This window comes from Hemiscyllium ocellatum, chromosome 20 (assembly GCF_020745735.1).
Source record: "Hemiscyllium ocellatum isolate sHemOce1 chromosome 20, sHemOce1.pat.X.cur, whole genome shotgun sequence".
NCBI classification, from domain to species: Eukaryota; Metazoa; Chordata; class Chondrichthyes; order Orectolobiformes; family Hemiscylliidae; genus Hemiscyllium; species Hemiscyllium ocellatum.
Window position 1 is genome coordinate 53,710,898 of NC_083420.1, and position 26,532 is coordinate 53,737,429.

Genomic DNA, 26,532 nt, shown 5'->3' on the forward strand with positions numbered 1-26,532 from the left:
TCATCCTACTCAACCCTTTCCTCATGCAAAAATCCCTCCAGACCCAAGATCAACCAAGCAAACCTTCTCTGCACTGCCTCCACTGCTACTGTCTATTTCCTTAGATAAGGGCCCCAACCTGTTCACATGATTCAAGATAATGCCTTGACTGGTTTCAGTAAGACTTCTGTACTTATATACTTCAGTTCTTAAAATAAAGGCCAATATTCCATCCAGCTTTGGCAACTCATCAGATACTGAAGCAGTCCATGTCTAAGTACAACAATTCTTTAATAATAATATTGGGAGAAGCATTGAAAAGGTAGAACAGGGTATTTCTGAATGGTGCAAGATTAGAAATAGGGGATGCCCAAAGAGATTTGGAATCCAGCAATTTAGACAATTACAACAGCATGAAGAAGCACAGAAAATAATCAAGGCAGCTTGAAATGTTGGCCTTTACATCTACAGGATTAAAATATAAGGGAGGTAAGAGTGGTGGAACAGCTATACAAGACCCACAGGTTAGACACGTGGATACTGTGAGTGGCTTGGGAACCACACCTCAGAAAAGATATACCGGCCCTGGAGGAGAGCCGCATAAAATTACCAGAATTATTCCTGAGGTGAAATTAAAAGGAACTGGGTATGTATTCCCTGGAATTTAGAAGGTTTAAGGATAGTTTTATTCAGATTTTAAAGAGGAACAGATCATGTAAATAGAATAAAACTGTTCTTGAGAGGTGAGGACCCTAGGATTAGTGGGTACAGTTTAAACATTAAACACCCTTCAGTGGTGAATTTGGGAGAAGATTTCTTTTTAACAAAGTAAGGCTGGTAGGAGTTTGGAACTCACCTCCACAAAAATGGTGTTGAAACTGTTACCTTCACAATTTAAACACATCTAAACAAAAATTCTGCATTGTACATTTGTCTTGTGTCTGGTCACTGGAATATCACTTCTCAATAGGGGTTCTATAGCTTGAGTGACATTGACTGGATACTCACTTTCACAATGTTCTAAGAACTGGATACATTCTTGTATAACAGTGTCCCTCAGCATAATCATGTGTTTTGCCATATTCTCCAGTAAAGATAAGAAACACCGTTTGGCATAATACCAAGTATCTGTTCCAAGCTGTAAAGAAACAAATAGAACAGTGTTTTCTAGCGAGGGTTAATTCATGAAACTTGGCCAAAGTTCTATGTTAAATCAGCTGCGTACCTTTGTTGAAGGCTGTTGTGTAATAAAACCTTTTCTTAAAAAGATTTGCATTTATCTTCCCTAAAATATAATGTATTGGGATTCCAATTGTCTAAAACATCAAGCGTGATTCCGGTCACAGAAACAGTAGCCTTTAAAAGATATGTGTTATTTTGTAAATCAAAAAATTTAATCAATCATTCACAAAGATTTTGGGGGGAGCGACTCACTTGAATATTTAAAGTAAGGTTTTTTGCCAATTTGACTTAAAAGAAATTTCAAAAATATTAAATTGATTTATGACAGAAACGATTTTGTTCGCTATTAGGGATATTTGCTATCTACATGTACACATATGTTTACTCACAAATGTATGTACAGTTTTCTATATACCTGTCCAGACATAAACAAGTAGGGAAAGTCACTCCAGATACAGAGCTTGTAAGCGAAGAAAAAAATCATTCTGGGATTACACTGAAACCATATTTTAGCTTTAACGCCAAAGGATGCATATTGAAATACAGGAACATAGAACATTAATTTTCAAATTAAACAGATCAGTTTTATTTATATAAACCCCAATATTTATGTTCCCTGAAGTAATTGCACAGAATGTGTTGGGTCAAATGGAATACGACATGCCAATTAAAAACAAAATCACTTTTGGTTCTCTTTTGCATCCATTCCTAAATTAAAATTGTTTTAACTGTCTCACCACCATGGCTAATTCTAATCTAATGATTCAAAACATTTTAAAAAAAGAAAATTACGTAATCTACTTCCTAAACATTTAGTAGTTTGGTAGCACAGACCTGACTGTACGAATTTCCTTGAAATTGTAATTCCGCAATTATTCAGGATGGCTGTAAGAAGGCACATGGTGTCAAAGCTTCTCATCTTGTCGTTCCTCCTCAACCACAACTGTACACAGAACTCCAGCTGTGGCCCAAACAGTGTCCATAAAATTTCACCATTACATCGCTGCTTTAGTATTCAATACCTCTCCCAAAGAAGGAAAGTATCCCACAGATCTTCTTTACTGCCTTAACTACCTGTTACCTTCAGAGACCTGTGGACATGATTCCAAGGTCTCTCACCTCCTCTATCCACACAACCATAAGAAACCTTCTGACTACCCTCCTGTCTATTGTATATTTACCTGTACATGCTTTCATAACCTTTGTCAAATAACATTGCTCTTCTCCAGATTGAACTTGATTTGACATTTTTCTGCCCGCTTATCCACTGATATCATGCAGTTGACAGCCGTTCTCTTCAGTACCAACTACTTGCCAATTTTTGTGCTGTTTGCAAATTTTCCTTTCACACCTTCGACATTTAAATCTAAATGACTATACCACAACGGCAAGGGCTCCAAGTGAGCCCTGTGGGACACCACTGGAATTATTCAAGTACCATAGAGACAACTGTATTTTTGACTTCCTCAAAATAGTAGCTATTAAGATAATGAATGCATTGATGGTATTCCCACAAGAATCCTTAGATTCTGGGTAAGTGCCAGAGGATTGGAATACTGCCAAAGTAACACTCAAAAAGGAAGAGAAACAAAAAAAAACAATAACTATGGACTTAACATTTGTCATTGGAAAAATGTTGCTGTGTCCATTATAAAATAGATAATAGCACAGCATCTGGAAATACATAATACACATCAAATAGAATCAGCACGGCTTCATGAAGGAGAAATCAGGCCTGACAGATTTAGTAGAGTTCTTTGAGAAGGTAACAAGTTGAATAGATAAAGAATAACCCAATAGCTATACCGTATATACTAGAGCAAAAGTCTATCTCATGTAAAAAGTCAAGCACTATTTTTGACCAAAGAAATCTGGACGTTTCCAGACGTATCTCATATAAAAGTCGATCCGAGTTCTTCACAGATAATAGATCACCATTTGTGAGTCAACGCATTATCCTGCACTTAATGTTGCGATGAGGAAATGAATTTTTTATTTATTTGTTTTCTTTAGTGTGTACAATTCACACTAACATTAGGCTACGGATTTCTTTTTCAGGTAATAATGATCTTTATCAGGTAATTGCCATAATTCGCTGTGTTTTTAAAAATTAATTTAGAGATCAATTGGGCTTCTGTTATGATCTGGTATTTTGAACTGTAGCATGAATTTCAGCCTCTCAAAAGTAGTATCCATGTAATAGTCTGCCCTGTAAATATAACCTTAAAAATGTCTACAACATTTGATTTTTACATGAGTATATACAGCACAATAAAAGGACTTCCAAATTGTGTTCAATAAAGGTACTGCGCACAAGGCTATTTACTGAAATAAGACTGTATGGTGTAAGGATGGTACATTAGTATGGATAAATGATAGCTAGCTGATAGAAGGCAGAGTTGGGACAAAAGGGAGCCATTTTTAGGATGGCAACCTGTAATTAGTGGAGTGCCACTGGGATTGGTGTTAGGGCCACACTTAAGAAAATCAACATACTATTGCCAAGTTGGCAGATACAATATAATGTGGAAAAACGTGAGGTTATACACTTTGGAAGGTAGATCAGAAGAGCTCAATATTAATATATTGCTAAATGGAGAAAGACTGCAGAAAGCCTCAGCACTGAGAGCTTTGGAGGTTCTTGTAAATGATTCACAAAAATCTAGTATTGAAGTTCAGCAGGTAATGGGAAAGGCAAGTGGAATGTTGGCCTATATTTCAAAGGGAATGCTGAATAAAAATAGGATAGTTTTGCTAATATTATCAAAGACACAAGTTAGACCACATCTAGATTAATGTGAAGAGTTATGGTCCTTTTATCTAAGAATGATTTACTAGTATTAGAGCTAGTCCAGAGAAGGAACACTCGGTTAATCTTAGGTATGCAGAAAGGAAGGTTGAGTAGGCTGGGCCTGCACTCATTGGAGTTTAGAAGATTGAGAGAAGACCTTACTGAAATATAAAACATCCTTAGCAGGTTTGACAGAGTAGTTTTTACAGAGGTTGTGTCCTTTTGTTGGAGAGTTTAGGGTCAGAGGCCATAATCTCAGAGTAAGGGGGTAACTCCTTTAAGACAGAGAGGAGGAGGGATTTCTTCTCTCAGGGATAGTGACTCTGTGGAACAGTTTGCTGCAGAGGGTGGTAGAGGCTGGCTTGTTCAGTGCATTTAAGGCTGCGATAGACAAATTTTTAATCAGTAATCACATCAAGGGTAATGTGAACAAGACAGGAAAGTAGTGGTCAAGATAATCAGATCAGCCATAATCTCATTCAATGGCCGAGTAGACTCAGTGGGCTGAGTGGGCTATTTCTGTTCCTTCATCTTATGATCTTATTTAGCATTTTTGCATTTTTTAAAAGCGAACAGTCATGATTACATTAAAGCATTCATTATCTCGAGTAAAGAGATAAATTTGAAAGCCAGAATTAGATTAACAAAATAGGTTCATGGGATTCACTTTGTAGACTAACAACATTACCCAAATTTTTCTCAATATCAAATGGATATTTTGGAAGCCCTACTTGGTTAGAAGTTTTCACTTGATGTAATGTGCTATTTTTGTTTCATCTTACCTTTTTATTGTATGGCTCCAAGCTCTTTATTACTCGTGAAATGCCAAATTCATAATTTCCTTTAGCGCAGTATAAGGTCCTGAGAGAATTGAGAACATAAAACTACATATAAAGAGCACTACATCTGTAAAGGTCAATACGAATTCATTACTAAAAGCGTCAATTTATAAATGAAGCAATTCTATCAGAGTCACTTATTTCTTGTTTTAAAAGAAAGTCATTAACTTCCTTACAGTAATCGGACACTTAACAACTGGATCAAAACCCAAGCAGGGTTGACAGGAATATGTATTTGTCATCGATTCTAATATGTAAATAATTAAAAAAAAACAAATTCTGAAACTTTCCATCAAAGCCTCCACTGTCTTGATTTCCATAAGCAGCAGCAAATGACCTCACTGAGCTCCACTTCCAGCTATTTTCATCACCCTTTAGCATGAGACTATTCCCTCTTCTCTGACAATATAATGCCATTTGATTGAAACAATTCATTCCTTTTATCACAAAATACTTGCTTGCCAAATAGCATAAAATATTAAACATTATCCATTTATGAATGCTGGAAGTGCTATACATGATTTGAAGAGGTAAGAAATATATCTTTATTTGCTCTGGAGCTACATATTTAGAAGGCCCTTCTGCTGCAAACATTCCTCGCTCCACAATAATTACAGCTTGATTGCTAACTAGCCTCATTTACATGTATTAGACAGACAGGTAACTTGATATAAAACTTTACATGATCCAAGCATTAGGAAATCTGCTACTATAAATAAAATGTATCTCAAGGATTCACAATGAGATGCAATAGGGGTGGCACGGTGGCTAGCACTGCTGCCTCATGGCACCAGGGACCTGGGTTCAATTTCACCCTGGGGTGACTGTCTGTGTGGAGTTTGCACATACTCCCAGTGTCTGCATGGATTTCCTCCAGGTACTCTGGTTTCCTCCAACAGTCCAGGAATGTGCAGGTTAAATGGATTAGCCATGGGAAATGCAGGATTACAAGGATGGGGTGGTCTGGTGGGGTATCCTTTGGAAGAGTCAATGTGGACTAGATGGGCTGAATGGCCTGCTTCCATACTGGAGGGATTCTCTGATATATAGCTTTTACACCACATAGTCCTATGCTTCATATGTTCATATTTATTTTATGGATATGTACTTAATTTGAACTACTTGTGATTTAAAGAAAAAAGTCAAATTATTGAGGCCACCTTGTTTATTGGAAGGTAGAAACAAATAGGTACTGATTTCAATATTGGTTGGATTTCCAAAGTTGAAAAAAATTGTGCATTATCTTGGCACGATTGCCCCAAAACACGATTATTTGAAGCAAGTTAAATCAGGTGGCAGTGAGATTCTCTAACATGTGCCAGTCTTATTCATTTGAAGTATCATAGACCTTCTGAAGTGACCCGAGATGACTGGATTTTGGATAGAACTCAGCAAACATTTTCACAACATTAAAATGTGCATCTCTGTGAATTTTATTGCAAGCGTTCTCTACTTTACATTTGGAGCATTTCCAAATAAAACTTCTTTATAATATCCAAATGTTGGGGCAAAGGGGATGGGAGCGGCAGCCAATGGGAGGATCAGGTGAATGGCCAGAACGTTCTGTCATAGTTGTACATTATCACGGCCACCGTCACATGTGAAGGTGACCGGTCACCATCTTTGGTGGCCACCTTGTATTGGCAACACACTACAAAAGCTACAATACTCAGCTGATGGAAAGGATTGGTTGTTGCAGTTTTCCTGACATTAACAGAACTGAAGAGTTTTCAGAATGTGCTGTTTCTAACTGCTTCCTTATAACAATTCTAAAATCACTTATTAGTCCATACTTTTAATTGTTACCAATTAAATTATCAAATATTTGAAATTCATTTCCTTTGCATATTATTCATATGTCTTTAAAACTGCTGTTTAAATGTTTAACCTCAATCGTTTTCTTAGTGCAACTGCTGCTTGTATTAACTAAGCTCTGCTGTCCACTGTGACACAAGCTGCATTTCCTGATCACAGCTTAGGGTCAGCATCTACTTTGGGAAGTTATTCCACCCTCCTGAATATCATTTGCAGCAACAACCCCATTCATGCTATCATTGATTTCTGAGATGAAAACCTCTAATATGCTGCATGGGATTGCGGAGCTCTTGCACTTTATATGCCAGTGTCAAATAACACACGACTTACCCTATTACAAGATTAACAATGCAGAGGTGATAAATTTTTTTGTCAGGGTCATCATATGCCAGTTGTTCCTCTTCCTTTTCAATCTTCCTCATTAGCTCCTCAGCCTTTCAAGGGAGACAATGCAAACATTATGACAAAATAATCTAAATGAATATAGAACCTAATGTAATCAATTCATAAAACCAACACATTTATTTCCAATTGACTGACCAAATTCAAAACATATATTTGAATAATAGTATTGTAAGTGGTGCTAAATGTAAAAGTGCAATAAAGGCAATGAGGGAAAACATTCAATAGTCAGGACTTAAAATGAATTCACTGAAGCATATTTTGCCATAATACATCCCTTACACATTACCAATTCACATGACCATTATCTCAGCAGCCAGAATGATTTGAAAACTTTTGTGCATTTATACGTGTTGTGTACATTGTACATGTAACACTTTTCAACAATAGCTAGTAACAAAGCTATAAAAAGTTGTATCATTGTCAATTCAGCAGCTTGAAGTGAAGACACTGTTATGTTAAACATATGATAGTGAGAGTTCAATTCAAATCGTGCAGCTCCATGAGAAAAGTCTGGAGCAAATTTAAACAACACAGGGAACCAGACTGGGGGCATTGCTGGAGAAAGAAGAAGTGAATTTTAACAGTGCAGGACCCTGAATGGGTCAGCGGGGCATTGTGGAAGACCCCAATGGGAACACAAGTCAGAGCAAAGGAGTTCTTCAGTAGCTTAATATAGATTCTTCTCATATAGGGTGAATGCGTTCTTGTGTGACCCCATGCCATATAAAATTTGTGCAATTAAAATAGCACTTAAAATGGTGGCAATAAAATTGTGTTATAGTCAACACATATTTTTAAATTTTCCACTTTAGAAACATATTTGCCAATCGCTCTATAGCCAATTTGCATTAACAAAATGCACGTTATAGCAGAACGACCTAATTGTAAAAGAAGAGATTTTGAGTGGGGTAAAGATCATCAAGGAAGAAACCTGGAATTAATTTAAACAGAGTTTGGAATCCAAATATTTCACTTTTCTTTAGACGATACATGAATGCCTATTCTATCAGTCTATGAGGAATAGGAGAGGATTAAGAAGTAATCCTTCAGTAACTCCACAGTAAGTCCACAGCTGTGGGAGCTGGAGCAGAAACCATTAAATCCGATTCTTTGGCTGATACTATATTAACAAGTCCAAGGGTATGGATACACATTGAGGAATGCGCAACTGACAACAGAGTATGAGGAATCTAGTGAAACTGCAGACTCCTGGCCTAATCAAAAACCTCAGTACATTTCCCATCTGTAAGGATAATGTGAAAAACTGCAGAAAGAAAAGACAGACATGCAATTCATACAGCATTTTTTACAACCTTATAATATCCCTTATAAACAACGCAATATTTTTGAGGTACAGTAACAGTTGCAATATAAGAAAATACAAAATAGAAGCACAGAAAAATCCAACAAACTTCATTAAGATAATTGACTAGCTAATAGATTTTTTTCAGAGCTAGAATGAATGACATTAAATTTCATCTGTAAGGCCTGTTCCCATTTGCAACAGATTCCATTCTCACCGGTAGAGGGAAGGGGCAGGGTATATAGGACATACAGGTTTGCATTACAAATTGGTTGGCTTAATTAAACTCAGTACACTGAACAAGCAGATTCGATTTTCACTTTAGGAAGTGACTGACTTCATGGTACAGACATAAATGTTGGTGGAGTGTGGGTAAGGTATGTTAGGTATGAATTCTGCTTGATGGAGATTATTGAGTGAATGATGAGAATATGCTCCATTGAACGGCAAATAAGGCTGTTAGTAGGTTATGGCATTTGAAGATGAATTTGCTGGCCTTGACCACTTATGGGAGATAATTAATCTTTTCACAGCAATGCATTCATATCCTAGCACTGACTCCCACAGCTGCCTGGTTTCACTGCCTCCTGAGAATTTGAAAGGAGGAAATGCTGGATTGCAGTGAATGGAATGCATTTCTAAACCTCTGCACTTCAAGAAATGCTTCTTAGGAAGCATCACAAAATCTTGAAACCCACTTTTTACTTGTTATCTCATTATTCAATCACTTTCTACCTCAGAATGAGTTGTGCAACAGCTTCCAGCACCTGAGCCAGTCACAATGCATCTACCTTTTAGATGATGCAATTGGCTTTCAGTGGCATAGATTAGCCTGAAGTGAAGAGAGTAGCAGGAGTCAGGAAATTTCCAAATTTGGCACACTGGCCTTGAGCGACAGCATGACTTTCACACTGGGGTGTGGATGAGAGATAGACTTAGGCCTATTACAATGGACACAGGGCCTGTCAAGTGCTACGATGAGGTAGTAAAAAGGTCCACCTCAATTTGCTGAGGCTTTGTTTGGGTTGTGTTGTAAGATATTAGGTCCTCTAGCCCTCATCCCCAATATTTGATCATCTCTGTGCTCCCTTCAAGTGCAAATCATGCTCCAACCTAATGACCCCTCATATCCATTATGCCAACTCATAACCTTCTCCTCTTTCCCAAGGCTCCTTACAGCCCCAGTGCTGACATTGACTAATTCATGCACTACCCCCACCACCACCCAACCAGAGGGGCCGGTATTGGACTGGGATGGACAAAGTTAAAAATCTCACAGTACCAGGTTATAGTCCAAGAGGTTTATTTGGAAGCACTAGCTTTTGGAGTGTTGCTCCTTTATCAGTTAGATGTTGGATTATAACCTGGTGTTGTGTGATTTTTAACTTTGGAGTTATATTGACATTCCTTCAGTGTTGCGATGTCAAACTCCTGGACCTCCCTCCCTAAGAGCACTGTGGATGTACCCATACTTCATGACCTGCAACAGTTCAAGAACAGCAGATGACACCAAAATTGGTGGCACAGTAGACAGTGAAGGTTTTCTAAGTTTTCAAAAGGATCTCGATGAAATGCGTCAATGGGCTGAAAAAATGGAAGATGGAGTTCAATTAAAATGAGATGTATTGCATTTTGGTACCACAAACATACAATAAATGGTGGGGCCTTGGGTAGTGTTGTAGAACAGGGGGACCTAGGGGTGCAGGTACATAATTCTTTAAAGTTTATGTCACATGTAGACAGAATGGTTAAAAAGATATTTGGTATGCTTGCCTTCATTGCTCAGTCCTTTGAATATAGGAGTTGGGATGTTATGTTGAGGATGTGTAGGACATCTGGAATAGTGTCCATTTCTGGTTGCCAGTTGTAGGAAGGATATTATCAAACTAGAGAGAGTTCTGAAGAGATTTACCAGGATATTGCCTGGGATGGAAGGTTTGACTGGTAAAGAAAGGCTGGACAGGCTGGAACTTTTTTCACTGGAGTGTAGGAGGTTGAGAGGTGACCTGATAGAAGTTTATAAAATGATGAAAGGTATAGATAGAGTTGATGATAGTTCCCTTTTCCCTCAAGATAGGAGATTTCAAGACTGGAGGCACATTTTCAAGGTGAGGAGAGAGATTTAAAAAAGACATAAGAGGTAATTTTTTTTATACAGAGGATGGTTCGCGTGTGGAATGAACTGCCTGAGGAAGTGTGGATGCAGGTACATTACAACATTTTAAAGTCATTTAGACGGATATATGAATAGGAAAGGTTTGGAGGGATCTAGGCCAAGATCAGGTAGGTGGGACTAGTTTAGTTTGAGATTATGTTTGGCATGATATAGACGGATTGGACCGACGGGGCTCTTTCCATGCTGTATGACTCTATAGCTCTAAGACAGCTTACTACCACCTATCCATGGGCAACGAACAACAAATTCTGGGCTAGCCAGGAATGTCCACATCTTGTGAACAACTTTAAACAATTTGATGCATCAGTCAAGAATTCCACTAACTTTTATGATATGTTAGATAGCCCTAATTGATATCAAAGTTAAAATCCTGATTAAACCACCACTGCTCTATAAATGTAAACTTGCTGTGTTTACACAATATATCATTTCACAGCTGCACTCTATGGAAACTGTCCCATAGTTTGAAGTTTGTTTATATTTCTTAATTCTTTCTGTAAAATTCTTAATTTATCAACAATTTTATTGTTAGATGGAACAATGAGCATGCATGTGTACAAACAGAGCATTCCAGTGCTAAGTCACTGCTAAGGGACAGAGCGGCTAAAATCTATCAAAAAGACAGTGCTATCCATATATTCATTGGATGGAGTCAAATTCCTGAGCATCAGAAATCTAAATATTGCATTAAAAATAAAGCTGAGAATTGCATCAACTGATCCTGATTACAATGTGGAGTTGCCAATTGTATAATGAGGAACGTGAAAGATATTCACGATCAATATAGTGAATAATTCTTTGCTATTACCATGGACTTTGATGAGAATAGCGACATGTGATTTAACATTGAGTGTAGTGATCAATTAAATAAAAAGGAAGTTCACTGCTCTGAATAGTCAGCAATTCCTCAGAATGATGAACTGTTCTGGTTAATTTCCAAAGTCATTGTTATTACGAACAAACACTTCAGAGAAACTCAGATGATGTGGAACTGCTATGTATACTAATGTCAACATGCACAACTTTTGTGATGTGACCCACGCAGAGGTATAATGTCAAAAGAGATTCCTGTCACAGTTGACCGTTGTTACAGGAGCAGTGTATGCACAGATGGCTCCTGGTGGTCATCATTAACAGTAGCCTACATGTGAACATATTCACTGTAAACACTATAGCTACTTCTCATCCTCTACCACATTCTCTAACTGTTTTGTACACCTTTGATGTGGAGATGTCAGTGGGGGACTGGGATGGACAAAGTCAGAGGTCACATGACATTAGGTTATAGCCCGACAGATTTATTTAAAATCACCAGCTTTCCGAGCCCATCTCCTTCACTTTTGAAAGAGCAGTGCTCTGAAAACTTGCGATTTTAAATAAACCTGTTGGATTATAACTTATTGTTGTGTGTGACTTCGGACTCTGTACACCTTCAATCTGGTATAATTCGTTTCTAGCTCTGACCTGAATTCAGTCTTCTCTGTGTAATGGTGACAATGTTATGCCCTTCAAGCTGAATTTATGTCTGCAATTTATTTAACGTTACTATGTTTTTCACAGGTGGGCTAAATAAGAATCTCTTATTTAGCCCACAACATTAACTTGTTGTTTTTCTTGGTTATATTCTCAAATTTCTTAGTTCTCTCCCCAGTTTTAATTACATCATTTAGTTTATTCTATACCTGTAATGCCTAAAGCAAAATGTCTGACTGTTACTTAACTCGTTGCTTTATGTTTCGTTCTGAGCCATTAGTCATATTACCTTTACCACCTGAAATTTTTCCCTCACTCCTCATTTACCAGTTTAAAGACCATGTATATGACCATAAGAAATAGGAACAGGAGTAGGCAATTCGGCCCCTCAAAACTGCTCGCCATTCAATAGCTTCATGTAGATCCTTCCTGCTCGGATTCTGCCTTCAGGTTAGTCCAAGTGAAGCCCATCCAAATGGTACAACTTCTTGCTCCACTGGTGTCAGTCTCCCATGAAATGAAAACCCTCTTTCTCCCATCACACCTTCCACCACAGGCTCTCAGTCCAATAAAAGCAAAATACTGCAGATGCAGGAAATGAAAATTAGAAACCACTGCAGAAATAGTGAAGCTGGCAGCATTTGTGAGGAGAGGAGCTGAATTAGCATTTCAATCCAGGTTCCAAAGTCACTGAAAGTCAGAGTCACCGAACTTGAACCGCTAACTTTGTTTTTCTCTCTCCACAAATGCTGTCAGACCTGCTGAGTTTCTCCAGCATTTTCTATTCTCTTTCCGAATCAGCACTAATTTGCAAGTATCTCAGGAATAAAATCAGGCTCTGTAGATTTTCATTCTCTCTCTCACCTGGATACTCCTCACTCAGCACATTATCAGTCACACCAATCCTGATCTGAATTTGTGCCTTTCTCTTAAGTACGACTGTTGTCTTGAGAAAACTGTTCTGAGACTGCTCCCTCCTTCTTTTGTGTTGGCGTTTCCCCAACTTGCATGTTAGCTCAATGCATTAAGCCAACGAGTCTCAAGTTGGAGAATCTATGGAAACAGGCCCACTCAGGAAAGCTCACAACTCCCACATACTGCAGTCTAGACACACAAGTTGCTTGACCATAATAATCTGGATTACTGACAATATCTACTTTATAGTTTATTATTAGGCTTTTCTTTTTCTACATGTGATTGTGCTTAAGACAAAACACAGGACAACATTCTAAATATTTATAGCCTCAAGGTTACACAAAGCAATCTCACTAAATACTGACATTTCCTCTTCATCTCTGGAGTTCAGCTCTTTTGTCCATGTTTAGACCAGTGGCTCTTGTGGAATCAAAACTGACTGTCAGTAAGACTGTCATAAGACCATAAGACTATAAGATATAGGAACAGAATTAGGTCATTCGGCTCATCAAATCTACTCTGCCATTTGATCATGGCTGATATACTTCTCAATCCCATTCTCCTCCCTTCTGCCTGTAACCATTGATCCCCATACCAATCAATTACCAGCCTACCCTCAATGAACAAATAAACTCAATGACTTTGCCTCCGCAGCCTTTGTGGCAATGCGTTCCACAGATTCAACCCTCTGGCTGAAGAAATTCCTCCTCATCTCAGTTTTAAAGGATCATCCCTTCATTCTGAAGCTACACCCTTGGGTCCTAGCCTCTCCTACCATTGAAAACGACTTTTCCAAATACACTCTAGATATGATGCTGTAAGTTTCAATTAGATTGCATTCCCCCTATCCTTTGAAACTCAATTGAGTACTGGTGTGCTGCCCCAGGGCATAAGATGAGGAGGTGATCAGATGTCAAATTTAATGACCGAAGCTAAGACACATACATTCAAACAAATGTAGTTAATGTAAAAATAAAAAAAAAATTGTTTTTCCATAGGTCATCAGTAAATGGGGGTTTTTCACTCACCTCTTCATTTTGACTGGTCATAATATAGGAAACACAGAGATTAGCAAGGACAATGGCACTCACATTCAAGATCTGGAAACAAAATAGAATAAGTTTCAGTATTTGTCAACTGAAAAGTAATAGTGCATTATAAGTGTGAAGGGGATAAATTACACCTAAGCAGATCTCAAAATCAATGCAAGCAAAGTGACAACTATAATGTACATAATATTAAATCAGACATTTAAAGGTATGAGCAGTTAAAGCACTTTAAGCAATACAATTAAATATTACTTGTGTAAGCATCGCACAGTACGACAAACACAATTGGAATACATACAAATTGTTATAATGTTACAATTCATTTATTCCACGAGTTCAAAACGGTTGTTATAGTACAGTCTGTTATGTATAAGCAAGGTCAACAAAGTGACTTATAGTAGCATTAGTTTATTTGAAGACAGCATATTCTATTTCATTGACCAATCAATCTACCCACGTAAGAGAAAGAGTAAACTTTTGACAGCAACTTCAAAATCTATCAAAACCTAACTTGGCGAAAGAGGAAAAGTAACTTTTCTACGTTGACAAAATGGCACAACATGGAGTATTATTGTTGAATTTGTGTGCAAAATTTCTAATTTGCATTTCATAAAACAAAATGGATTTTCCCTGAAAGTGGCAATGAAGGTAGCAGGGACAGGCTAAATAATCGGTGGGATGGGGAGAAATCCCACTTCTCTATTGCCTGCTCAGAAATAAAATTCTGTTTGGTAAAGCTGATGGTCAACCTGCCCATCCCACTGCCAATTAGCGATGTTAAGTGAGTAAATAACAAAGGTCTCTTTCTGCCAGGTTGAAGATAGTTCAGCTCCACACAGGAAGAGAAAAAGCTCGCTTTCCTAATTAGCAATCTGGGCAGACCGTCAGTTTTGGTCATGGAGGTCCCCTTGATCTACATTATGTTGTGCAACACCGAAGAACTTGACCTAGGGCAGGGTGTAGCCTAAGAGTCACCCCTCCACCCTCCCACCCCCCCAACGTCCTGCAACCCCCAATGTCAAGAACATTCAACTGACCAAACAACTCCTGCTATTTTTTTCCTTTAATCTTCCAGCTAGGACTCCAGAGGGTAGCATTCTGCCAGCAACTATATCCACTTGCATAATCTGGTGAGTTCTTGGTGATGCCAGCCTGTTGTTGGCCAGGACTGCTAAGTGAGCCAGATATGCTGCTCCAGCTTCATAATGGGGGCGGCACGGTGCCTCAGTGGTTAGCACTGCTACCTTGCAGCGCCAGGGATCCGGGTTGATTCCAGCCTCAGGTGACTGTCTGTGTGGAGTTTGCACATTCTCCCGGTGTCTGTGTGGGTTTCCTCCGGGTGCTCCTCCCACAGTCCAAAGATGTGCACGTTAGATGAATTGGCCAGTCTCAACTGCCCATAGTATTAGGTGCATTCATCAGAAGGAAATGGGTCTGGATGGGTTACTCTTCAGAGGATCATTGTGGACTTGTTGGGTCAAATGGCCTATTCCCACACTGTCAGGAATTCTAATCTAATCTACTTCATTAGAAATCCCACCAAAGACCAAAAGACTCCTGATGAACATTTGTTCTACTAGACTCACCGAATAGGTAGGCTATGGGCTTTTCTCCACAACATCCCTTCTTTCAGATTTAGTCTGAAGGTTGGAAAATTCCATCCTGAATGAATTAAACAGTCCTAAGAATCGGGGACCAAATGTCATGTCTCCAATTTTGACCATGATACAAAGCTAGGTGGGGATGTTGCTTGCGAGGACATGGTGAGGGGGCTTCAAGGGAATTTAGACAGGCCAAGTAAGTGAGCAAGAAAGTGGAAAAAGAAAAAAAAAATGAGAAGGTATCCACTTTGGTAACAAAGACAGACATTTTAGGAAATTTCTTAAACAGGGAAGGATTAGTAACTGTTCATGTTCAAAGGGACCTTGGTATTTGAGTCCATAGTTCCTGAAAGCCCCATGGAAGTTAGCAAGCAACTTGGAAAGCGAATAGTGCATTGGCCTTTATTTCAAGAAAGTGTCAGTGCAAGAGTAAACAATACTTCCTGCAACTGTATAATGGCTGAGTATCTTTTGGCCTCATTATCTAAGGAAGGCTATATTTGCCACAGAAGGAATGGAATGAAGGTTCAGAGTGATTCCTCGGATGGCTGATTTGTCCTATCCCTTGAAGGGTTTGATGAGAATGGGCCTACACTAGAGTGTAGCAAAATGGGAGGCAATCTCCTCTGGCCGGGAAGGGGGGTTGGCGGGAGGTGTCTGGACATGGGAATAGAACCACAGAGGTTGTACACTTGGACTGAGATGAAGAGGGCTTCCTTCACTCAGGGTGAGTCGTTGGAATTCTCTCACCACAGGGCTGTGGAGGTCCAGCTGTTACAGATATTCAAGGAGGGGGTGTCAGTGTTGGACAGAGGTGGATAAAGTTAAAAATCACACAAGATCCTATCTTCTGTGCTCCTTAAAGATATTGAGAGGTTAATTGCCTGAACTAAGTAACTTCAGAAAACAACATCATTGAGATATGCAGCATTAAATACAAGAACATACGGAGTACAAGTCATCTATTCAATAAGATTGTGGCTTCAACTTCAACTTCAGCCCCTTTGTCAAGTTTCCCTCTCATTCAGTTAAATGAGGAGGGGGCAGAACTCAAGGAAGTCTGGGATTAGATTTTCAATATATCAGGATTGAAAAATGCCAAATATGAGAGGTGAACAGTGTGACAATATGGGACTAGCATTGTCACTTTTAATTCACCTGGTAAAATCAACAAGTAAAATGCTGATGTTGAATTATTGTGGTGCAAACACACATTATAAGTAGGTGCCATCAGGAATATTTTCAGTGAACTACATTGCCATTCACAAACTTGCAGAATATGCATGTAATTGGAAAATGAAGTTCAGTATAAGTGCAAGCTATAACATTTGGATAAGAAGAATAAGGAGGCAAACTGCTTTAAAGGAGTGCAGATGCAGTAAGGATACAAAGAGATCTTGGGGTACAATGAGCACATCACTAAAATTAGTGACAGAGCTTGATAATACCACAAAAATACATTGTTTGATTTCTAAAGCCATAAAATTGAAATGCACAGAAGTTGGGTTAAACCCAAAATGTGGTCAGGCCACATTTGGAATACAGTGCAGTTTTGGGCTCAATATTACAAAAGGATACTGTAATGAAAGTTTCAACAAGTCTGAGTGTAAACACTACTGCACCATTGTTCAAAGGCCAAAAAAGGTTTAGACTGATGATACTAGAAGTGAAAGGATAGAAGATTAAACAGGTGTAGTCTATTTTTTCTAGAAATGAGAAAGTGGAGTGGAGGCCAAAGAGATATCTTGGAAATTATGAAGAGGTTTGCTAGCCATGGAGAAATGTTTTCCAATGGGGAGACCAAAATCAAGGTCAGACATCTAAAATATTCACCATTACATAGAATAGGCAATTTAGATGAAATACCTTTAAAAGGAAGACTGTGGAATTTGGAGGCACATGGAGAAGTTGTGATGGATCAGGGGAAAGCTAATGTGCAGCATAAATATAGGCACAGATCAGTTAAGCCAAATAGCCTGCATGTGTGCTAGATTCCAGTTGTTCCAATAGAATAGTATTGAAATTATCGCAGACACTAGCTATTTTATAGTCTATAAATTATGTTTCAACATAGTTTGCCAATCTTCTGTACTTTAAAACTGAAATTTGCACTTCTTTATTTGAATGACTGTTGAAGCAAAAGTTATAGTTTTAACAGGGTATTTGAAATGAATCCAAAAAGGTGTAAAGGAAAGGCAAGAAAGTGGGATTAGATTCAGATAGCTCCCATTTTGGAGTTAGTCATGGTGTAATGCCAATGAGTTCAATGGCCTCTTTGTGTATTTTTCTATTTGGACCTAGTGAATAGAATATTATGAACAGTCTAATCAAACCAAAATAACAAATTTCAGTTCCAATAACCAGTTAATTTTTGGATTCCATTTTTAAGAAAAAAAATTGAAAGAGTACAGATATGTAGAGGTAAGTGAATTCCAACTAAAAGATCACAGTGAAACATTTCCTCCCGCAGCTGAATTGGGATGAATTTTAAGAAAACATTCAACATCTTACAACTGTTGACAGTAACTTCCACTATGCTGTATGAAGGACATACAGTTCCTTAAGAAGTAGACAAGAAACTATTCAGTTTGCCACAGTAAACTGATAGTTATACTATTAGTTAAAACACAAAGACTCTTCCGACACTACCTTCCAAACCTGTGATGTCCACCACCTCGAAGGACAAAGGATAGTTCAGAATTGTCTACAAGTGGATTTGTTGCAAGAGTATTGACAAGCAGAGTCTTTGAAGGGCTTTGAATTTACCCCACAGAAAATTTTCTTTACAATGCTTTGAAAAGGCACGCTGAACTTGCAAGCTCACCTTTGTCCCACAGAACATGCAATAAAGAACTGATGGCAAAAAACACAATAAAGAACTATCCCTAGCCCTCATAGCCACCTATGTGTGCAAACCACGTGTCGCGCCACTACATTTCACCCTAAGCTAGTCTCAACAAATGACAATCATACAGATGAATAAAATGAAGCCAAGGATATTTACAAATGAAATTTTCACTTGAAAAATACCTGTGCCACCTTTGTGTTCTCAATAAATCTTATGTTCATAGCAAGTTGGAGTTGGATAGGAAAGCTATGGCTGTGATGGGGAACCTCCCATCTTGGGCAGGAGGGTCTTATACGTGCTTCCCATATCATCAGCTAACAGTGGGTTTCACCACTGAAAAATGCCTCCCATTTTGTGATGGCAAGCATCTCTACTGCATGACACCGGCTCTTTCATTGGGATTAAGTGAGAACCAGCAAAACGTCAGAGGGAATAAAAGGCTTACCTCCTATTCTGCCATCAGGATACCAAGTTTAAAGGCTTTCTTCAGGGACTGCTTGTTTGCACCTGAACTTTGCACTAAGGTGTAAAGGTCAAGTCACTATTGTCTTACCAGATTGCTCTCTCATTACATAAAGATGACTGGTGGTAGTTTAACTGGAGGGTAACCATGCCACAGGCAAAGGGAGAGATTGTGAAAGAGAACCCTTCACGGTAACCTCAGTTGGTGTGGGAACTGAACCCCCACTATTGACATCATTTTGCATCATAAACCTGTCATCCAACAACTGAGCTAAACCAACCAAATCAGTCACCTCATTCTGAAACTTGGCAAAATTTAAAGTAAAATCAGCAATTTACAGGCAAAAAAAAAGTTTACCTGTGCAACACAAGTGGTACTACCACTTACTGCAAAATCAGTTTTCAAGATACTTTCTTTAATTAGCTCATCTAATTCATCATTTCCATAATTAATTTTCATTATTATTGGTCCCTAGGAGACACTAAAAATAGATCTCCATGCCAGCTTTAAAACAATTCCTTAAAATTATATAATTTTAGAGAAATGTAGTAACTCACTTTACAATTAGAATTGATTTGATATGGTGATTCAATACAGATGTCTTGACATAACCTTGAGATAAGATCTTGCAAGCTTTACTGTTACATTACAATGAAAGCGTATGACCATAATACTAAACAACACTTCTCACATTTAGATACTGCTCTGTTAAATCAGCTCAACAGTTAAAAAACATCTACTGTCAGATATTGTTTTTACTGAGAGTCTTCTTCTGCAGGAACATCTTTACATGATACCCTGGCCCAAATGTGGATAAACAAGGGAAACATTATCTAATATGGGCCCAATGGCAGTGAAAGATGGGGAAAACTCATGTCAGGCTAGCCCAACTACAGCTGACAGAGGTGAGAAGTGATGTTACATTTTCCTAAATGTAGTAAACACAGGTAGAGGTTCAAATGCTTGCATAAATTAAGCAGCAATTGATACATTATCCTCTTTATTTATTAGTGTTAATTGTAACTCACAGAATTACATCTATCATCTGCCTAGTGTCACTTAATAACATTTTAATTTTGGCACAGTTCGAAAAAATTCTGATTAGAATGGACGCTAAATTACCTGCAATTTTGCCATGTTCAAGTACAAATCCTGATGAAATATAGATGCAATATTTTAAGAACAATCGCCCTTAAAATGGAACAACTAGAAATGATATTTTACAAAAATTATTTTTACATTATTTAAAGCAACATTTATATTTTCTGTTTTGGAACAATGTACTACAACAATTTTATCTTCTTAAGCAATCTTTTTCACAGCGTTAGTTCCAATTTTCCCCTTTGCTATAATACCTAATGGACTTTTTCTAATAAAGCATATAAATAATATGGTTGTAGAATCTACTCTATGAGTTACTAGCATTGGAACGGTATTAAAATGAATAAAGTTATAATGGGTCACATATACATGAGCATTTTGATGCATTCAGTTGCCTAGCATCATCATATAGTTGTTAGTACACAGGGCCTTTAAAATTGCCATTTTTGTTCAGATAATTGGTGGAAAGATGTGCAGGTCACAGAGTCATCATGGTACAAAAGGAGGTCATTTAGCCCACGAAGTCCATGTTGACTCTCCGTACAGCAATCCAATCAGTCCCATTCCCTTGCTCTATTTTTTAAATTTAATGCCATTTATTTGCAGTCCAATTTCATTCCAAGATCATTCATCATCTCTGCTCCCACCATCTTTGTAAGTAATGGGTTTAGACTAGATTAGATTAGACTCACAGTGTGGAAACAGGCCCTTCGGCCCAACAAATCCACACCGACCCGCCGAAGCGCAACCCAGCCATACATTTACCCCTTACCTAACACTACGGGCAATTTAGTGTGGCCAATTCACCTGACCCGCACATCTTTGTGACTGTGGGAGGAAACCGGAGCACCCAGAGGAAACCCACGCAGACACGGGGAGAACGTGCAAACTCCACACAGTCAGTCGCCTGAGTCAGGAATTGAACCCAGGTCTCAGGCGCTGTGAGACAGCAGTGCTAACCAGTGTGCCACCATGCCGCCCATAGGCCATTATCATTTACAGTTTAAAAAGACTCCCTACACACCTCTTTCCTAAACTCTTATCCAATAGATCTAGTTCCATAAGATCATGGGGAACATGTGTTCTCTTCCATCATAATCTATTTGCTTGGATTAAACCTCCTCTTATTTAATTTCTCTGTCAAGGACAACCCATTGTCAATAGAAAAGGAAAACAATTAATTTTTAAACATTTTGAATTGGAAATGAGTCAGGAGGTGTAGAAGGAAACAATAATGCTCAGAATTGTACACTGACTTTTAAAAAGGAAATTGCAAAGTTGCAGAATAAACAGTGTTAGATGGAGAGGAGTTTATTAAGTGTGCAAGAAAATTTTCTGATTCAGTATGTGAATGTACCTACTAAAGAAGGTGCAAAGATTACTCTTGGGAATAAGGCAAGGCAAGTGACTGAGATGGGGGAGCACTTTGGGGCAAGCGAACATAATTCTATTAGTTTTAAAATAGTGATGGAAAGAACAGACGGATCTAAAAGTTAAAGTTCTAAATTGGAGGAAGGCCAATTTTGACGGTATTAAGCAAGTACTTTCACAAGTTGATTGAGGGTGGATGTTCAGAATTAAAGGGATGGCTGGCAAATGGGAAGCCTTCAAAATGGGATAATGGAAGTCCAGAGACAGTGTGTTCCTGTTGGGGTGAAAGGCAAGGCTGGTAAGTGTAGGGAATGCTGGATGACTCGAGAAATTGAGATTTTAGTCAAGAAAAAGGAAGCATATGTCAGATATTGATAGTAGAGATCGACTGAATCCATAGAAGAATATAAAAGCAGTAAGAGTGTATTTAACAGGGAAATTAGGAGAGCAAATGACAGTCATGAGATAGCTTTGACAAATAGAGTAAAGGAGAATCCAAAGGGATTTTATAAATACATTAAGGGCAAAAGGATAACTAGGAAGAGAATAGGGCCTCTCAAAGATCAGCAAGGCCACCTAGGTGTGGAACTGCAGGAATGGGGGAGGTACTAAACAAGTGTGGAGAAGGACATGGAAGATATAGAATGTAGGGAAATAGATGGTGACATCTTGAAAAAATGTCCATGTTACAGAGGAGGTGGTGCTGGATGTCTTAAAACCCAGTATGCCCAGGACCTGATCAGGTGTACCCTAGAACTCCGAGTGAAGCAATTGTTGGGCCCCTTGCTAAAATATTCACAGATGAGGTGCTGAAGACTGGAGGTTGGCTAACATGGCGCCAGTATTTAAGAAAAGTGGTAGGAAAAGCCAAGGAACTATAGACCAGTGACCCCGACATCAGTAAAAAACAAGTTGTTGGAGGGAGAGGGTTTACACATATTTGGAAAGGCAAGGACTGATTAAGGATAGTCAGTATGGCTCTGTGCATGGGAAATCATGTCTCAATAATTTGATTGAGTGTTTTGAGGAAACGATGAAGAGGATTGATGGGGGCAGAGTGATGCATGTGATCTAAATGGACTTCAGTAAGGCATTTGACAAGATTTCTCACGTTAGACTGGTTAGCAAGGTTAGATCACATGAAATCCAGGGAGAACTAGCCATTTGGGTAAGAACTGGCTCATAGATTGGAGACAGGGGGTGGCGGAGGAGGGTTGCTTTTCAGACTGGAGGCCTGTGACCAATGGTGTGCTACAAGGATCGGTGCTGGGTCCACTGCTTTTAGTCATAGATAGAAATAATTTTGATGTGGATACAGGAAATATGGTTAGTAACAATATTGGAGCTGTAGTAGACAATAAAGAAGGTTACCTCAGAGTACAACGGGATCTTGATCAGATGGGCCAATGGGCCAAAGAGCGGCAGTTACAGTTTAATTTAGATAAATGTGAGGTGCTGCATTTTACAAAGGCAAATCAGGGCAGGACTTATATATCTAATGGTAAGGTCCTGGGGAGTTTTGTTGAACAAAGAGACCTTGGAGTGTAGGTTCATAGTTCCTTGAAAGTGGAGTCGCAGGCAGATAGGATAATGAAGAGGCAGTTGGTATGCTTTCCTTTACTGGTCAAAGCATTGAGTATTGGAGTTGGGAGGTCATGTTGTGGCTGTAGAGGACATTGGTTAGGCCACTTTTAAAATATTGTGTGCAATTCTGGTTTCCCCCCTATCGGAAGGATGTTGTGAAGCTTGAAAAGCTTCAGAAAACATTTACAAGGATGTTGCCGGGGTTGGAAGGTTTGAGCTATAGGGAGAGGCTGAATAGCCTGAGGCTGTTGTCCCTGGAGCTTACAGAGGTTTATAAAATCATGAGGGACATGTTTAGGGTAAATAGACAAGGTCTTTTCCTTGGGGTGGGAGAGTCCAGAACTGGACGTTGTAAGGCGAGAGGGGAAAGATTTAAAAGGGATCTAAAGGCAGCTTTTTCACGCAAAGTGTGGGGTGTGTATGGGACGTGCTGCCAGAGGAAGTGGTGGAGGCTGGTGCAATTACAACATTTAAAAGGCACCTGGATGTGTATGTGAATAGGAAGGGTTCAGGGGGTGTGGACCAAGTGCTAGCAAATGGGACTAGATTAATTTAGCCATCGTGGCTGAGTTGGACTGAAGGGCCTGTATTCATGCTGTACATCTCTATGACTAAATATACACTATTAAAAGTATCACTTTGGAATAATGCTTCCATAAAAAGAGGTTAAAACAAACTAGGAGAGGAGCAAAGGTCATCAGGCTTATAGATCTGGTAACATTGAAAAAAAAAGAAAATGACGGAAGATTAAGAAAAGCATAGGAATAAATGAAGGATATAAAGAGAATTTAAAAATAACAATAAAGTACTTTTCAAATATATTAACAAAAAGTGGATTCTCAAATGGGAAGTGGGATCCAAGAACTTAGTGAGTTAATTGATGATGAATGGAAATTAGCAGCAATACCTAATTACTTTCTTCTTATTTGTCAATACTGGAATAATGTTGGAGAAAAGCTGTCTCTATTGCCTATAAAATGAGATATTATGTAATTGCCCATCGTTGCTCCGTGGGCTCTTTGAAAGAGTTCTTCCTGTTGTATCCTTATAATCCTGCAATTTTGTTCCCTTCAAGGTATTTATTCGAATATCATGGGTAAGTTATCAGTGAATTTACTTCCCTTTCAGGTGGTGCATTACAGATTATAATAACTCTCTGCTTAAAATAAATTTTTACCTCACCTCTAACTCTTCTATCCATCACTTCAGGTTACTTGATCCCTTGGTGAGTGGCAGTAGTTTATTTTAATATACTTGGCCAAAATCCTTTATGGTTTCGAACACCTGTATGGACCTTAAACATCTCTTTTCTCAAGTCAACTATTACAGTTTTACTAATTTTAGTCCCTCCTCCGAGGTACCTTTCTGGTAGATCTCTTCTGCCTCTGCTGTAAATGACACCCATTCTATGTTTGATTACCAGAAATTGAGGAGGCTGAGAGAAATTGGAGGTTGGGGCAGGGTAAGTCTCAGAAATACATTTCATTAAGTTAAGGATATCATTAAGTTGGAGAGGGCTCAAAAGAGATTTACCATGATGTTGCTGGGTATGGAAGTTTTGAGTTATAAAGAAAGGCTTGATAAGCTGGGATTTCTTTCATTGGAGCAGAGGAGATCGAGAGGCTACCGAATAGAAGTTTATAAAAGGCAAGAGGTATAGATAGGATTGATGGTAGTTGTCTTTTACCTAGGATGGGGTGGGTTGGGGGGGGGGGGGGGGGGGGGGGGGGGGGGTTCAAGACTAGGTGACAGTTTTAAAGGTGAGCGGAGAGAGGTTCAAAAAAGACATGAGGGGCAATTTTTCCTTTACATCGAGGGTGGTTCACGTGTGGAATGCATTTCCTGAGAAAGTGGTGCATGTGAGTACAACATTTAAATGACATTTGGATAAGTACAAAAATGGGAAAGATTTGGAAGGATAAGGGCCAGTTGCAGACAGGTGGGACTAGTCTGGTTAGGGATTATATTCGGCATGGACTGGTTGGACGGAAGAGTCCGTCTCCATGCTCTATGACTCTATCTGTGGTCAGGAAAGGTTTGGTGCCTGTATTGAAAATTTAAATTCTTAAATGGGTTGAAAAGGAAATATTTAGAAGCAGTCAATATAGAAATTAGTATAAGTTTCATACTACAGGAAAGATGTTTGAACAATCAAAGAGTTCAATGAAGATTTGTGAAGATTTTACCTTATGTGAGTAGAATCAAATGTGAATAAAGACTTGGAAAATTGCTCTTGTTTGGTTAGAACATGAGGGGGTATGGAATAATTAGATGGAGATATTTAAAACTGTTAACAAAAGGAATAATCATGCTGAAACAGCCTCTTCCCAGTGATTGAGAGGCAGAGATTGTAAAGGTACAAAAACAAATTTAGATACAATAAAAAGGAGTAAACAGCAGGAGAAATGGTTTTACACAATAGGCAATGAGATACTGAAAAGTACTATCAGTTAGTGCACTGAAGCAGGGACCATACTAATATTTAAGAATAGGTGTGCTGAAAGGAAAATAAATGAAACATGACAGCAGGACAAGCATAAGGGATCAGGACCACACAGAATAGACATTCACAAGGACTGGGTGGGCAAATAATATGAAACATCAATTTTCCTGCTCCTCAGATGCTGCCTGACCTACTGTGCTTTTCCGGCACCACTCTAAACTTCAGCCTGTTTCTGTATTAATTTTAATTAATTCCATGTATTAGTCCATAATGTTCATCAAGAACATTGAAAATCAATCATTTTATATCATATTTTGATTGCTGCCTTAATTAATTTATTATTTTGCACATTAATAAGCTTCTATTTTTGTGTTATTGCAAATATGTAAATGCTAGAGAGCTTGCTCACCTGGGGTCAGAAAATGCATGCTGAAATATTTTATAGCTGGATTAACATTCACAACTCAACTACTTTTCGGTGGATCACATCAATAATTCTTAGCTCTTGCTATATAGTATAGAATTGGACATGTTGGCAATTTTAGTTATTTTAGCTTAATTAACATGAATTCAATAGGTCTAATTTAACTTCTGATTTTTTTTTAAACTTTCCCTTTAGAGCATTTGTCTGTTATTTAAAAATATACAGATAAAGTAAAAAAATACTTAAAAATATTACGTGAAGCTTTTTGGCAGATTATGTTCATAGAAAACTAACCTAATTTCTTGTATGATTCAAGCTGCTAAACAAGATTGTGTAATATCTCCTTAAATGGGCTTTAAATTAAGTTCTTCATAGGGTGCTTTTGTTCTGTTGAATCTAGGAAATTCTGGGATATTAGAGAAGCTCATACAGCTTTTATGGTTGCTCTAAAATTCAACATTCTTTCTAACTTTGCAGAATAACAGATTTTCAGCATTAAAATCTGTTAATCGAAGAAATGGGCAGCTTTATTTGTCTTTGGAATAAATCCAAGGTAAACTGTTAGAGATAGGGCATTTTCCAATTCGATATCTCTAAAAATTACATGTTATCTGCCCCCAAAAAATGGTATGTGTTCTGTTGTGACTGAATAGACAGACAAAAATCACCAAATAAAAGTACTTCAGCACTAAGTAGTCTGTAAATTTAAGTTTAGTTCTATGCTCAGGAAGGAAGTATTTTTTGTTTCATCATGGAATGTGCTAAATTTA

General features: G+C 38.3%; 1 protein-coding gene across 2 annotated transcripts in view; it reads right to left on the reverse strand.

The window, feature by feature from the left end:
• ift70 (intraflagellar transport 70) overlaps nucleotides 1-26,532 on the reverse strand; it is an 80,005-nt gene that overhangs the window by 1,888 nt on the left and 51,585 nt on the right. For both annotated transcript variants that reach the window (XM_060840367.1, XM_060840366.1), the window contains 4 exons: nucleotides 13,907-13,978; nucleotides 6,937-7,040; nucleotides 4,735-4,813; nucleotides 988-1,117 (listed from right to left, as the gene is read on the reverse strand). In XM_060840367.1, coding sequence (XP_060696350.1) covers nucleotides 988-1,117; nucleotides 4,735-4,813; nucleotides 6,937-7,040; nucleotides 13,907-13,978 — 385 coding nt within the window. The remainder of the gene's footprint in view (nucleotides 1-987; nucleotides 1,118-4,734; nucleotides 4,814-6,936; nucleotides 7,041-13,906; nucleotides 13,979-26,532) is intronic.